The 13,228-nt window shown below is 42.9% G+C and overlaps 1 protein-coding gene across 2 annotated transcripts in view; it reads left to right on the top strand.

Moving 5' to 3' along the window:
- Positions 1 to 9,028, top strand: part of LOC135711946 (polyhomeotic-proximal chromatin protein-like) — a 185,829-nt gene extending 176,801 nt beyond the window's left edge. For both annotated transcript variants that reach the window (XM_065234919.1, XM_065234920.1), the window contains exon 9: positions 7,719 to 9,028. In XM_065234919.1, coding sequence (XP_065090991.1) covers positions 7,719 to 8,455 — 737 coding nt within the window. In that variant the 3' untranslated portion in view covers positions 8,456 to 9,028. The remainder of the gene's footprint in view (positions 1 to 7,718) is intronic.
- The last annotated feature ends 4,200 nt before the right edge of the window (positions 9,029 to 13,228 follow it).

Genomic DNA, 13,228 nt, shown 5'->3' with positions numbered 1-13,228 from the left:
GAATAAATTTACTCAGATTTTTCGAATGTTTGTCTGCACTTCGTAATTTTCACGGCCATTTTCTCAATGCCTACTTTTCCCATATGCAGGGCTGGTAGCGAGTCACTTTTTTTTCAAGTCAGTCACTAAAAAGTCTCTCTTTTTAAGGCCAAGTCACTAAAGTTACTTTTTCTTGTAATCAGTCACTATTTTCAACTATTTTAGCGTGAATTTATTTCAAGATTGATCATTCTTTGCTTTGTGGCATTTAATCGTCTTTCTCTATCTACAGGGTGTCTACTCATTTTTCTAAATAGGATTACATGAATTTTCCAAATTTTTCCAGTACTTTAACGGATTAATTCCAGGTTTATAATAAGAAAGCTATTTTTTAAATGCGTTAAAATATGCTTTTTTTTTTGTAGATCAAAAACAGCAGCAATATTCCCAAAAAAAAATTTTAAGACATGACAATCAGTTTTAAAGAAACAGCTTTGCGAGAACTTTTAGCAATCAGTGATATCTTCAAGAAATTCCAGAGAACTTATTATAAATTTAATTACTTTTAGATAGTTTCATGATATTCAGCGTTCCGAGTGCTTCAATGACGATCAGATAGCCTCAGAATTATACCACTAATTTAAACAAATTTGCAGAGTTCCGTTATGGGGTATTCTATGAATTCTATGATTGATCCGAAAACGTCAGAAGCGTCAGGGAATTATGAATATATACCAGAAAATTTGCCGGATTATTAAACAAATTTAGAGAACTTCAGGTAACCATAGATAAATTCAGGGAAAATTAGTGAGCGTTTATAATGGTTATAATACTTAACGAAAATTGTCGAAACTTCAAGGCAACGTTAGAAACATTGCGGAAACTTTAGGAAGGCATATAAGATCTGTTCTGGATGTGTGATGAATGTAGCGAGTTGATGAAGTACGCCCGATTCAGAAACACTGTTTCATCCCTCGGTAACGTAATTTCGACGGTGATATGTAGTCAGCTGACCGGCTTATCCGAGCTGAAAACCGAAATGGCCAAAAACAACAATCAGGTCGCTCAACTCACTCACATAGTTAATGCTGCTACCCCAGGTACATCTGCTAGACCGAATCATGATCGCCCCTCAAAACGCCGTCGAGGTGATACGGAAACACCGACTAAACCGACTACTGGAACAAGAGTCATTGGAACTAGCGATACGCTCGCTGTCAATGCTCCATCAAGCCTGTTTTGGGTTTACCTTTCCCGGTTTCACCCCAGTGTTAAGAGAGATGTGGTTGAGAAACTTGTTCGTGATGGACTGCGAACGACTGAACCAGTTAAAGTCGTCTCTTTAGTGAAAAAAGGCACCGACCCACTATCGATGAACTTCATCTCCTACAAGGTTGGCATTCCAATGAAGCTAAAAGAGAACGCTTTGAACCCTGAAACTTGGCCACAGGGGATTGTATACAGAGAATTCGAGGGTACTCAGGCGAAAAACAATGTGTGGCTACCTCCTGATATCCCAGCACTCCCTGCTGTTCCAGAGACTATTCCGGGTGGCTCTCCAACGGGCACACCGTTTGGGAAACCAGCACCTCTCGATATGCCAGCCCCTTTAGGTACACCCAGTATAACAGTCACCCCTTAATCCCCTCATCTGACGAATCAACAATGCCCCCGAGACGCACCGTAGAAAGTCTGATGGAAGCCCCCGATCGCCCCAACACAGTCCCGCCTACCGCCGCCTTCGTTCAACATAGTCGTCTCGGCCCTGTAGTTGGTGGTGGAAAGGGGGTCTTCCACCATGCTTGCATAGGCAAGTACCTCTGTGATTTAAGTTTATCGTTGCGTGATGAGTTCTCCCATACTCAGGTTATTCTGACCCCGGTCCAAAGCGAATTTTCGGTGATGCCCTTTGAAAATCTATTGAGGCAAATTACTTCTCAACCAGGACGCAACGTAGAAAGCATTTTGGGAGTCCCCAGTTCCTCTAAATCAGTCGCGCCTATTGCAGCCAGCGTTCATCCAAGTCGTCCTGGCCCTGAGTTTAGATGTGGATTGAGGGTCTCCCAGCTTGCTATATTAGGCAAGTACACACTTACTAGCGAACTTTCACTGCCTGATGATGATCATAATTCCAGTGCCTTCAACTCACCTCAAACATCTGCCAGTCGGCAACATGGAGCCACCACAGTCAACTGCACTCCGGGACGCATTCTTGCCGTCCGCCCTGAGGAAGCCCCTATTCCACTCATCGCAGTCGAGCCCCTCCTGCCAGCAACCAGCAGTCGTCCCGGCCCTGCGTTTGAGATGGGAGAAGGGATCTTCCACATTCCTGTTATTGGCAACGGCCCTACTCGAACATCCTTCCTCCATCAAGTGACATCTACCAGCTCCCAAATGCAACTACACGCTGAACCTTCCGTTGTTCCCGAACAGCGGAGGTCGGACATAACGATTTACTATCAGAACGTTGGTGGTATGAACGGCCTCGTGGAAGATTATCATCTGGCCGTCATGGATCACTGCTACGACATTTTAGTTTTGACCGAAACATGGCTCAATTATCGAACCATTTCAAACTATGTCTTTGGTGCTGGCTACGAAATATTTCGCTGCGATCGAAACACGAATAATAGTAGGAAAACTACTGGGGGAGGCGTCCTTATCGCAGTTAATTCCAAGCTGAAAGCAGAAGTTATCGAGGACGATTCCTGGAACAGGGTTGAACAAATGTGGGTGGCTATTCAACTTGGTGATCGTCAATTGCTTCTCTGTGCAGTGTACATTCCTCCAGATCGAACCCGTGACTTGGAGCTTATTGACGCACATTGTCGATCCGTCTTGGCCGCTTCAGACAAAGTAGGCCCTTCCGACGAAGTTATTGTTCTTGGCGATTTTAACCTACCGGACATTGCATGGACTCCAACCCATAGTGGTTTCTTTTGTCCTGATCACGAGCGTTCATCTTTCCACGTAGGAACCATCCAGCTCCTGGACAGTTATAGTACCGCAATTCTGTCACAAATCAATGGCCTGTTGAATGAAAACAACCGCACCCTGGATCTCTGCTTTGTGAGTGCTCGTGATACAGCTCCTTTCCTCTCCACGGCACCCGAACCTTTAGTCAAGGTAGTGCATCATCACCCTGCTTTAGTTATCGTGATCGAAAATAATATTGTCCATGATTTCACCAGCACTCCAAACGCTGTGTCATATGACTTCCGTAGAGCTGACCATTGCAGTATCGTCCATGTGCTGTCTAATCTAGATTGGGAGCATATTCTAGATCCTGTAGACGTCAACATTGCTGCACAAACCTTTTCTCACGTCTTGGCATATGTCATTGACAGACACGTTTCCAAAAAGATCATCCATATCGACTCTCGCGTCCCGTGGATGACGAAAGATCTTCGCTCATTGAAAAGAACTAAGAAGGCTGCTCTCAGAAGATTTACTAAACTCTGCACACTGCCACTGAAATGCTTCTATGTCAGACTCAACCACGAGTATAAGCGGTTAAGTCGTCTCTGTTTTCAACGCTATCAAAGGAGGATTCAACGGCGGCTAAAATCACACCCGAAATCCTTCTGGAAATTCGTAAATGAGCAACGCAGGGAAGTCGGCTTACCCTCTTCCATGATTTTTAATGGTGAAACTGCTGGAAATCAACAAGACATTTGCAACCTGTTCTCAGCCAAATTTGCTAGTGTGTTTGAAGCCGAGCAACTCTCCGCTAATATCATTACTTCCGCGGCCAGTAATGTTCCTTTGATCAACCAAACGCTCAGCATGGTCGAAGCCACTACAGATACGATTTCTAGAGCAGCATCTAAACTTAAGACTTCAACTAAGGCTGGACCCGATGGTGTTCCGTCGATTATTCTTAAAAAGAACATCACTTGTCTTTTAGATCCACTGCGCCGCATATTCCAGCTCTCTCTTTCCAGCGGCATCTTTCCGTCTTGCTGGAAGACTGCGGATATGTTTCCTGTTCATAAAAAAAGGGAAGCAAACGCGACGTAAACAACTACCGGGGAATCACGTCGCTGAGTGCTGTATCAAAACTTTTTGAATTGGTTGTCATAGAGTCCCTAAATGCGCATTGCAGGCAATATCTAAGTACAGATCAACACGGATTCATAACTGGGCGTTCCACAACTACGAACCTGCTGTGCCTAACGTCTTACATCACAGACAGTTTGATTGCTCGGACCCAAACGGACGTTATCTACACAGATCTTACGGCAGCCTTCGATAAGCTGAACCACGAAATTGCGATCGCTAAGCTTGATAGGCTAGGGATCGGTGGAAATCTTTTGAGATGGTCTCGTTCATACCTCACGGAGCGCCAATTGACAGTAACTTTGGGTACTTGTCGCTCAGCAAGCTTCTGCGCAAAGTCCGGTATACCTCAGGGCAGCCATCTGGGACCATTGGTATTTCTCCTCTACTTCGACGACGTTCACCATGTTATCACAGAGCCACGATTATCGTTTGCAGACGATCTCAAAGTTTTTCTGCGCATCCGCTCACTCGCCGACTGCCGTTCTCTCCAAAATCAGATTGACATCTTTGCTGACTGGTGTAGTCTAAACCGACTGGTGGTCAACCCAGCTAAGTGTACAGTTATTACTTTCTCACGCAAGAAACAACCGATTATTTGCAACTACAAACTACTAGGCACGACTATCGAACGGGTGCTTTGCGTGAAAGACTTAGGCGTTTTTCTAGACTCAAAGCTGACATACTCACACCATATATCGTATGTCGTCGACAAAGCGTCCAGAACACTTGGCTTTGTCTTCAAGATTACTAAGAACTTCACGGACATTTACTGCTTGAAATCGCTCTATTGCTCTCTCGTACGATCTACGCTGGAATACTGCTCTGCTGTCTGGAGCCCGAACTACAATAATGGGGCCGAGCGAATTGAATCTGTTCAACGACGTTTTCTTCGCTTCGCGCTCCGTAAGCTGCCTTGGAGATACCCACTTCGTCTTCCAAGCTACGAGAATCGCTGCCAATTGATCAATATCGAGCCCTTACGTATCCGAAGAGATGTTTTCAGAGCCTTAACCGTCGCCGATACTCTGCAAGGAAGAATCGACTGCGAAGCAATTCTGCAACAAGTGAACATTAATGTTCAACCTTGATCACTACGCAACAGTCTTATGCTGAGACTTCCACTTCTTCGAACTAATTATAGCATAGGGAGCGCTATTTACGGCTTGCAGCTAGTGTTCAACCGAGTAGCGTCGATGTTCGATTTCCACTTGACACGGAATATGCTTCGCCGAAAATTCTCTGCCTTTTTTGCTGACCGAAGGCGCTTGATACCCAACAGCTAAGTGTAAAATTTAAGACTTATAAATTTTTAGTAACTTGACAATGCTTTCCAAGTTATTTTCGTTTGTAACTGTAGTAACTGTAGTATATGTATGTCGTCTGTATAATCTGTACTTTTTTTACAACACATCATTAGGTCGTATGAATAAAAGCGTTTACTTTACTTTTCCCGTAAGAAAAGCACGGGAAAGTAAAGTAAACTATTCATACGACCCATTGGGACTATTTCTAGTCTGTTGATGCAACCATGACAAATAAACAAATAAACAAACATTTCAATAAAGCTATCCTCCTAATTTAATTTTCTTTTAGTTTTCCTCGGAAAGACCTTGGAATTCTCCACAATAAGAAACCCTTTGGAAAAACTCTCCGCATATTCATTGAATTCATTTCACATATCCTTCCCTTGGAATTCTACTCACATTGAAAGTCTCCTAAGAATTCAGTGGTATTTCTCCTCACAAATTCCTTAGATTTCTTCGCATAATTTGTTTGGCAAATGCTCTTGAATTTATTTTCCGAATTCCTTTGAAGATGTTCTGGAGTTATTCTCAGATTTAATTGCAATCCTCCTCCAAAAAGATTCCAAGGACTTATGCTCCATATTCGTTTTGTTCCACAACTTTATAAAATTATCCTCAGAAGGCCCTTGAAATTTTTCTCTGAAGGAATTGTGCTCCTCAGAAATTTTCAGAGTTTTCATTAAAATTTGCTTTTAATTCAATTCAGGGTTTCTTCAAATTTTTGTCAAAACTTTCAGGCTTCACAGGAAATCTAAAATTCTTCAGAACTACCTTAAAAGCAGATTGCATTTGATGTTTTTTCTGACAGATTCTTTTCCCAGAACTTCCTTGAAATAAGGTCCTTAGAAATTAAAATTAAATTCCACGAGCTTTAAAACTGTGCATGGATTTTTACTCCAGATTCTTGAAAATTTCTTGAAGTATTATAGCTTTTAAGTCCAGGACTAGTTCAAATTTAAAATTTCTAGGAAATATGTATGTTTCAAACAAAAAAAAAAAACATTTCAAGCCTCTGTTTTTTTAATATATATATTACTGAATATTAGTCCAATGTGGATCTATAAAGTTAAAAGTGTGAATGTAAATAACGAGAAACATTAAATGCTTGTATTTTAAATTTCATTCTTTTCTCTAAATATCCTTAGTAAGAAATTTATTCAATTCTCTGAGCCTTCCAGGTTCTTGCAGTTAGTAGACACCCTGACTAATACCGTGGGTTTGGCCATACACTTTCTATTGAATCTTTCATTTTAAAGGTTCATATAGTACATAAGTTTTTATGAGATACTTGGTAAGTGAGTCTAAAACATCAAACATTTATTTTCTCTTAGGTCACTATTTTTACAACTATAAGTCACTATTTGGTCACTTATTTCTTCAACATGGTCACTAAAATCACTATTTTTGACACCAGTGATCGCTACCAGCCCTGCCCATATGGGACTGGTATGCGATTATAGGCAGTGAAGCTGTGTCCATTTTGTTGAAATTAGAGAAAAAATGTGATAAATTCTGTTGAAAGATGTTAGACGTTTCTTTTGAGATTTTGTCAATTTCTTTTCAAAATTATGAACCTCTTACTGCAAGATTGGGCAAACTTTGTTTAAATTTTTTACCATTTGATTGAAAAATATGATTTGAAAGTTGTGAATAATTTTGATATAAGTTGTAACACTACAAATGTTCGCAAATTTGTATGAAATTTCTCCATTTTCCTAAACTCAACTATTTTCCGAAACTGTGACGAATTTCGAATTTATAAGTGTCAATTTTCATTGCGAAAGTTTGAAACCGATTTTGTTAGAAGTGACGGCAGATTTTGTTAAAAATTGCTTAAGCATGCTTGAAATATTTACGGAATTTTTAGTTTTTCCCGGTTTTTTTTTTAATTAATTATATTTTGTTGAATAGGAGTCGGAGTCGATCGATTTTCACCCGAATCCACAGCCCTGCATTCAACCTTTTAGACTGGTAGAATGCATCGTTTGCTAGATAAAATGCGTTCCAAAAGCACTTTTGACCACTACTTAATGAAATGCTAATAATTTGTTTTCATAACACGAGGTCATAAAACAAATTGAAAGGAAAATTTAACGATGTCGTAATCAACTTCACCCCTTCTTACGGTACTTGTTGCCATTGTTCCTAACAAGGGAAAATCCATTTTTTGTTTTCAACTTCTAGGAATTCACGTGTTCCATCCATACACAATACCTACTGCGGCAAAAGACTTGTTAATAGCCCACCCGTTGCTAAAACTTTTTAAGACTTCTAAGGATTATTCTTCTTAGAATTGCCAGTCGAACCAGTCCTGTTTTAGTTATCCAGCTAACCTAATTACTGATGCTCCTGTGGTTTTTATTTCATTTCCAGAAAAGCGCACCATTACCGATTCCAGCTCACCAATCTCTCCGAGCAACGGTCAACCGCAGCACCACCAAGCACCCAGCTCACAACCGTCGCTCCCGATTTCTGCCGGTGGAGTGGAAATGGGAAATTGTGAAATTTGCGGCAAACCGGAACCCCGAAGCAAGATGAAGCGCAAACGCTTCTGCAGCGTCGATTGTGCCCGGGCCGCGAAGCAAAATTCCACCGACCAGGTCACGTCACCATCTCACAATGGCACTGCCGAAGCACATCCCACCAGTACCGGCAATGGGATGGATCATTCTTCCGTTACGACCACCGTAAACCCGGTGGCGCCGTCCAACATCAAGCTGGAACGAATGGATTCGATGGATCAGTCGTCATCGCATCATCATCATCATCACCATCACCACCATCCGTCGCAGTTTGCTGCTGCTACGCCAATGGAAACGGGTGCAGCCACGATTCCGGTGGTCCCAACGGTGGCACCCGAGGAAAGTCCCATCATCATGAAATGGTCCGTGCAGGAGGTGTGTGATTTCATCAAGAACCTCCCCGGATGCAGTGACTACGCGGAAGATTTCGCAATTCACGAAATCGATGGCCAAGCCCTGTTGCTGCTGAAGGAGAACCACCTGGTCAACACGATGGGCATGAAGCTGGGACCGGCGCTGAAGATTGTCGCCAAAATTCACTCCATGTTTGCGACTGTCAGCGCCGAAGGTCAACAGCAGCAATCCTAAAGAAGCTTGACTAAGTTTGAAATTATGTGATTTAAAATCCACCCTCATTCTGCGCAATCAGTCCTGCTTGACTGTTTATCAATAGACTTTTTATTTAGTTTTATTTTTCCTAAACTGTAAATGTTATTTTGTAAATACGAGTTATCTACATACTAATTCAATGTCCGTTTTCAATTCCCAATACGATTACGTATTACTACTGAATCTAATGATTAGGAACTGTAGAACAGCCACAAGCTGGCTGGTTACTAAATTAATTTATTTTACAATTATGTAGTAAAATCTCATTTTTATGTCTACGTCGTGTGGAGCACGCGACGATTTTACCGGTAGTAACACTGTAGATATCTAGATTCATTTGCTATCTCTCCCAGTTAAGTCTAGAAAGTAGTAAGGTGTAGAAGTGAAGTTTGGAAAGCTATTTCCTTTACCATAGAAAAACACATTCAACAAGAGAAAGTCTGCAATTTGCAAAATTTTGCCAAAATTTTTGATAATAAAAAATAAAATGCTAAATTAAAGCAGCAAACCTGTAAAAAAAACTGAATGCATTAAAATGATCATACTGTAGTTGTGAAAATAAAATTTTTAAAACGATGTGTATGGGCAAAGTTTTCTTCGAAATATCCTAGGATAGGTTAAAAGCTACTAACTGAAAAACCGATAGTGAATGATATTCAGTGGATACATTTTGAGTTGTTATGATCGCAGCTGACGGAGAGAAGGTGATCCGGCAAATCTTTCTTCTACACGTGAATCGGCCAATCAAAAGCATCCATTTATGTTCAGCGCTTCGATTCTTTCGAACCTACATTTTGCGTTCTTTTAGTATCTTTAAATCGGTTGTGTGGTCTGTCGTTTTTGGCCTCGTTTCGGATGATCCAGCAAGATGAGCTTGAACTTTGCCGGAGACATGTTTTTCACGGATGATTCCAACGGTTGTTAGATGTGTGGGGCGCGAACGCGGACCGCGAATAAATAAAACGAATAAAACTTGTTGTTTTTAATCGACAATCTCAAGGAGCTCTTTCTTGTCTCACGTGTTTTACAACTCTGACACTTCCTCTTTTTCTCTGTTCGCTCACGAGGGGTGCGCTGATTGAAAGCAATACTAAGCACCACAGAGTCCCCCCCCCCCCCAGTCACACCAGGAATCTAACTTTGTGTCCTGATTGTGTGATTTTCGTATTTTTATCGTACTGTGGATGACCATCCACTCCTTGATCGCAGATGAATGCCGGTTTGATGCGGTCGATTGAGATTCGATGAACTTTCCCATTTATTCGAAGATCCATGAACTTTTCGTGACGATCAGCTACTTCGTACGGCCCTTCATACGGTTGCACAAGTGGTTTCTTCACAGCATCTATTCGCACGAACACGTGACTGCACTTTTGGAGTTCGTGATTTACAAATACAGCCGGTTTGACATGATGGTTTGGGTCAGCAGGCTTCCATTTGCGCATAGTGGATTTCAGTTGTTTTGCAAATTCAGTGCGATCGTTATATTCGTCTGTTGACTCAAAATATTCTCCGGGTATACGCAGCGTCTGTCCATAAAGCAACTCTGCTACCGAGCATCCGAAATCGGATCGATAAGCCGTTCGTAGTCCAAGCAAGATTATAGGAAGTTCAGCAGTCCAATGTTTTTGACTCACTGCCATTATGGACGCCTTGAGTGTTCGGTGTAATCGCTCCACCAAACCATTTGACTGTGGATGGTAAGCTGTCGTTCGAACATGTTTTGATCCTATCGCTCTTGATAACTCACGAAAAAGGTCCGACTCGAATTGCCTTCCCTGGTCTGTCGTTACAGTCTCAGGTATTCCGAAGCGTGCAATCCACGTATCGACAAATGCGCGAGCCACTGTTTCGGCGGTCATATCGTGTAATGGAATCGCCTCCGGCCACCGAGAATAACGGTCTATGATTGTTAACAGATAACGATATCCATTCGAAGGGGGCAGCGGACCCACTAGGTCCATGTGCACATGACGAAATCGGCTATCCGGTAGGGGAATCTTTTCGATTGGTGCTTTCGTATGTCGATGAACCTTAGAACGCTGGCAGGATAAACAGTTCTGAACAAATTGCTTGATGTCCTTATTCATGTTTTACCAAACAAATCGATCGGCAACCAATCGACGAGTAGAGCGAATTCCCGGATGTGCTAATCCATGTATGTGTTTCAGCACTGCCTGGCGATGTTGCAAGGGGATGTACGGCCTTACCTTATTTTGTGAAACGTCGCAATACAAGGATACAGATGCCAGGGGGGTCTTCCGAGGTTCCAGTTTCAGTGAACCTGATTTTAATAGAAGATGCTTCAATTCGACGTCCGCCTGTTGGTCTTTGGCAACCGTTTCGTAATCAATTGCCATAGGAACGTTGATTGCTTCTATTCTTGACAGTGCATCCGCAACAACATTCAATTCCCCGCTGATATGCCGGATATCGCTGGCAGGGGTTGAAACAGTCGACGTTTTTTACTACACTCGCTTCGTTGTCGTGCGTGACAGTCTGTTTGTATTCGAACACTCATGCTCTACCGTCGTCTCTCTCACACAACACGAGCGGTAAAATAACATTCGAGCTAAAAGAAAATTATCAAAATAGCTATCATATGACATGTGTGATTTTGTTGTAATTCCTCAATTTGGTGTAAATCAAACCATTTCTGATCAGAAATATTATTACTAGGACATCATTGCTTGCTATTTTCAGAATTCACACAAGCACACCATCAGCAGCTCTTATTATGAGAAAAACTAATATACATACATTCGTGACGGTCTTCGGCGTATGACAGAGCCTGTCGTATGACATTTGAGTTTGGTACTTGTTACGTATTAATTTTGAGTACTATTTTGCCGATAGAAAGAGCAAACTTTGTCACACGTTGAGTAAATGCATTGAAGCGTGCAGCTATGAAATTGATGCTGCATGGGCCACGTCACTTGAAAACAGACAAGCAAAGCAAATTATATTGCTAACATCATACAGTATGGAGACTTCTGACAACTCTTCCGCCGAACACGCACACACACACGGCTTCGCAGGAGATCGGACCAGCCACAGCAAGCGAGAAGAAGAAAGACACCCGTGCAAGTAGTGCGCACATTTTGCGTGGAAAAAAAAATCCGGTTCAGTTAGTTGTGTGGTTCCCTGCAGTTGCGGACGGCATAAACGCGCATCGTCATCGTTAGGGCGATAGTTTCGGAGGTGATCAAATTGTGCGGGCTGTAGTTTCGGTCGTAAACGGTAGTGCGTTTGATACTCGTTGGGCGAACTATAGCTTCCAGTTGAACTGAGCTAACATAACCGTCGGAAAAGCCATCCTACGGAAAATCAACGCGAGCTGGCAAGCGTCGCCATCGTGCAAACTGTACCAGAACGTGGACATTTTCAGAAAGCCTTCGGAGCTTCACAACGAGTAAAAGGTGGGTATAGTCCAGCACACTAGAACAAACGCCAAACTAACCAAGCTTTTCGGAACAGTATTGCACCACACAGACTGCACGCATACACGCACTGGGAACGAGCGGTTCACACATCGAGGATTGCGACTACTAGGAGCCAAGCACGGAGGAATCCGACATTCGGCAATCACTGGTATACCATTGGAATAACCGGTAAGCAATATTGATGTAACGTTGAAACTAATGACGTGTTTGACGCTCACACAGATTGGCCTCCACGTCGAGATTTGACCTTGACATTGACAATCAGCACCGCAGCGAGTCGCTGCGTGAAAAGACAAAGCCTTCGAAAAGAAGTAAGTTACGAAATGGGATGGCCGCCAACCTGGGGCTAATATGGCAATGCGCCTCAGGGCTTTTGTTTTCAGACTTGATTCGTCACCGTTCGCTGCGTGGAAGAGGATCGTAGGAGGGCCGAGCCACACAACGAGTTCATCCAGGGAGAGCAGATCATTACGCTGCGGACGTGGTTCGGTACATGCCGAGAGAATCCGCTGGTGAGAGCTGACGTCTACGGTAGCAACACTCGGCATCAGGAAACGAACGTTCGTCCGGCATTCCACGCGATCGACGTTGCTGGTAGGACCGACAGAAACTCGGAGAGCGTAGTTCCGGTAGTCACACCGGCCAGATCCGGTTTCATCGAAGTCGCAGCCTCAGGCACACACTGGTTTCCCTCGCTTTCACCCGCACCGTTCGTATCGAGGAGAGCTCGTCCTGGTTGAATGCCGAGAACGGCTGTTCACGAAGGAAGTAAGACGTTTGACGACCACGAAGCGTACCCTAGTCAACTAAAGGATATCGGCGTGAAGTTTGGTGGTGTGTTGTGTCGGCGCATCGATGACAGAAGTGGAACCGCGATTCGGGTGCACCCGGTCGATATTGTGTGAGTACTCACCTGAAGAAAATTATTTATAGTGGAAAAGAACAGTAGGTCAAGAGGGGTTGCGCAACAGTGCGATGAAAGGGGGCCAGGACAGGGAATAAGAGACAGGTAGGAGATAATGATGTGGCAGAACATGCAGAAATAAAAGTTTGCCTATGTTGATTATGTACTTTGTTGTGGTGTTCATTTTGCTAGCCGATTCGACCCAAGCTTTCCATACAAGCACAAGTCGTATGCAACACTGGCGCCCAACTTAAAAATCCACATATAATACTACCGTTAGCGAAATTTTTGGTTTGTGAGTTTTGAGATATTTGGTTTGTGCTTGATTGTTCTTTGGAGGACAGTTTAGTTTTACCTTTACGCAAATATTCGAGATGGATTACACACACTTGAGTAATGAGGAAA

This window comes from Ochlerotatus camptorhynchus, unplaced genomic scaffold (assembly GCF_037179485.1).
Source record: "Ochlerotatus camptorhynchus isolate MF236.1 unplaced genomic scaffold, CSIRO-AGI_Acam_v1.1 ptg000446l, whole genome shotgun sequence".
Lineage (NCBI taxonomy): Eukaryota > Metazoa > Arthropoda > Insecta > Diptera > Culicidae > Ochlerotatus > Ochlerotatus camptorhynchus.
This window is presented reverse-complemented; position numbering and strand designations above follow the sequence as displayed.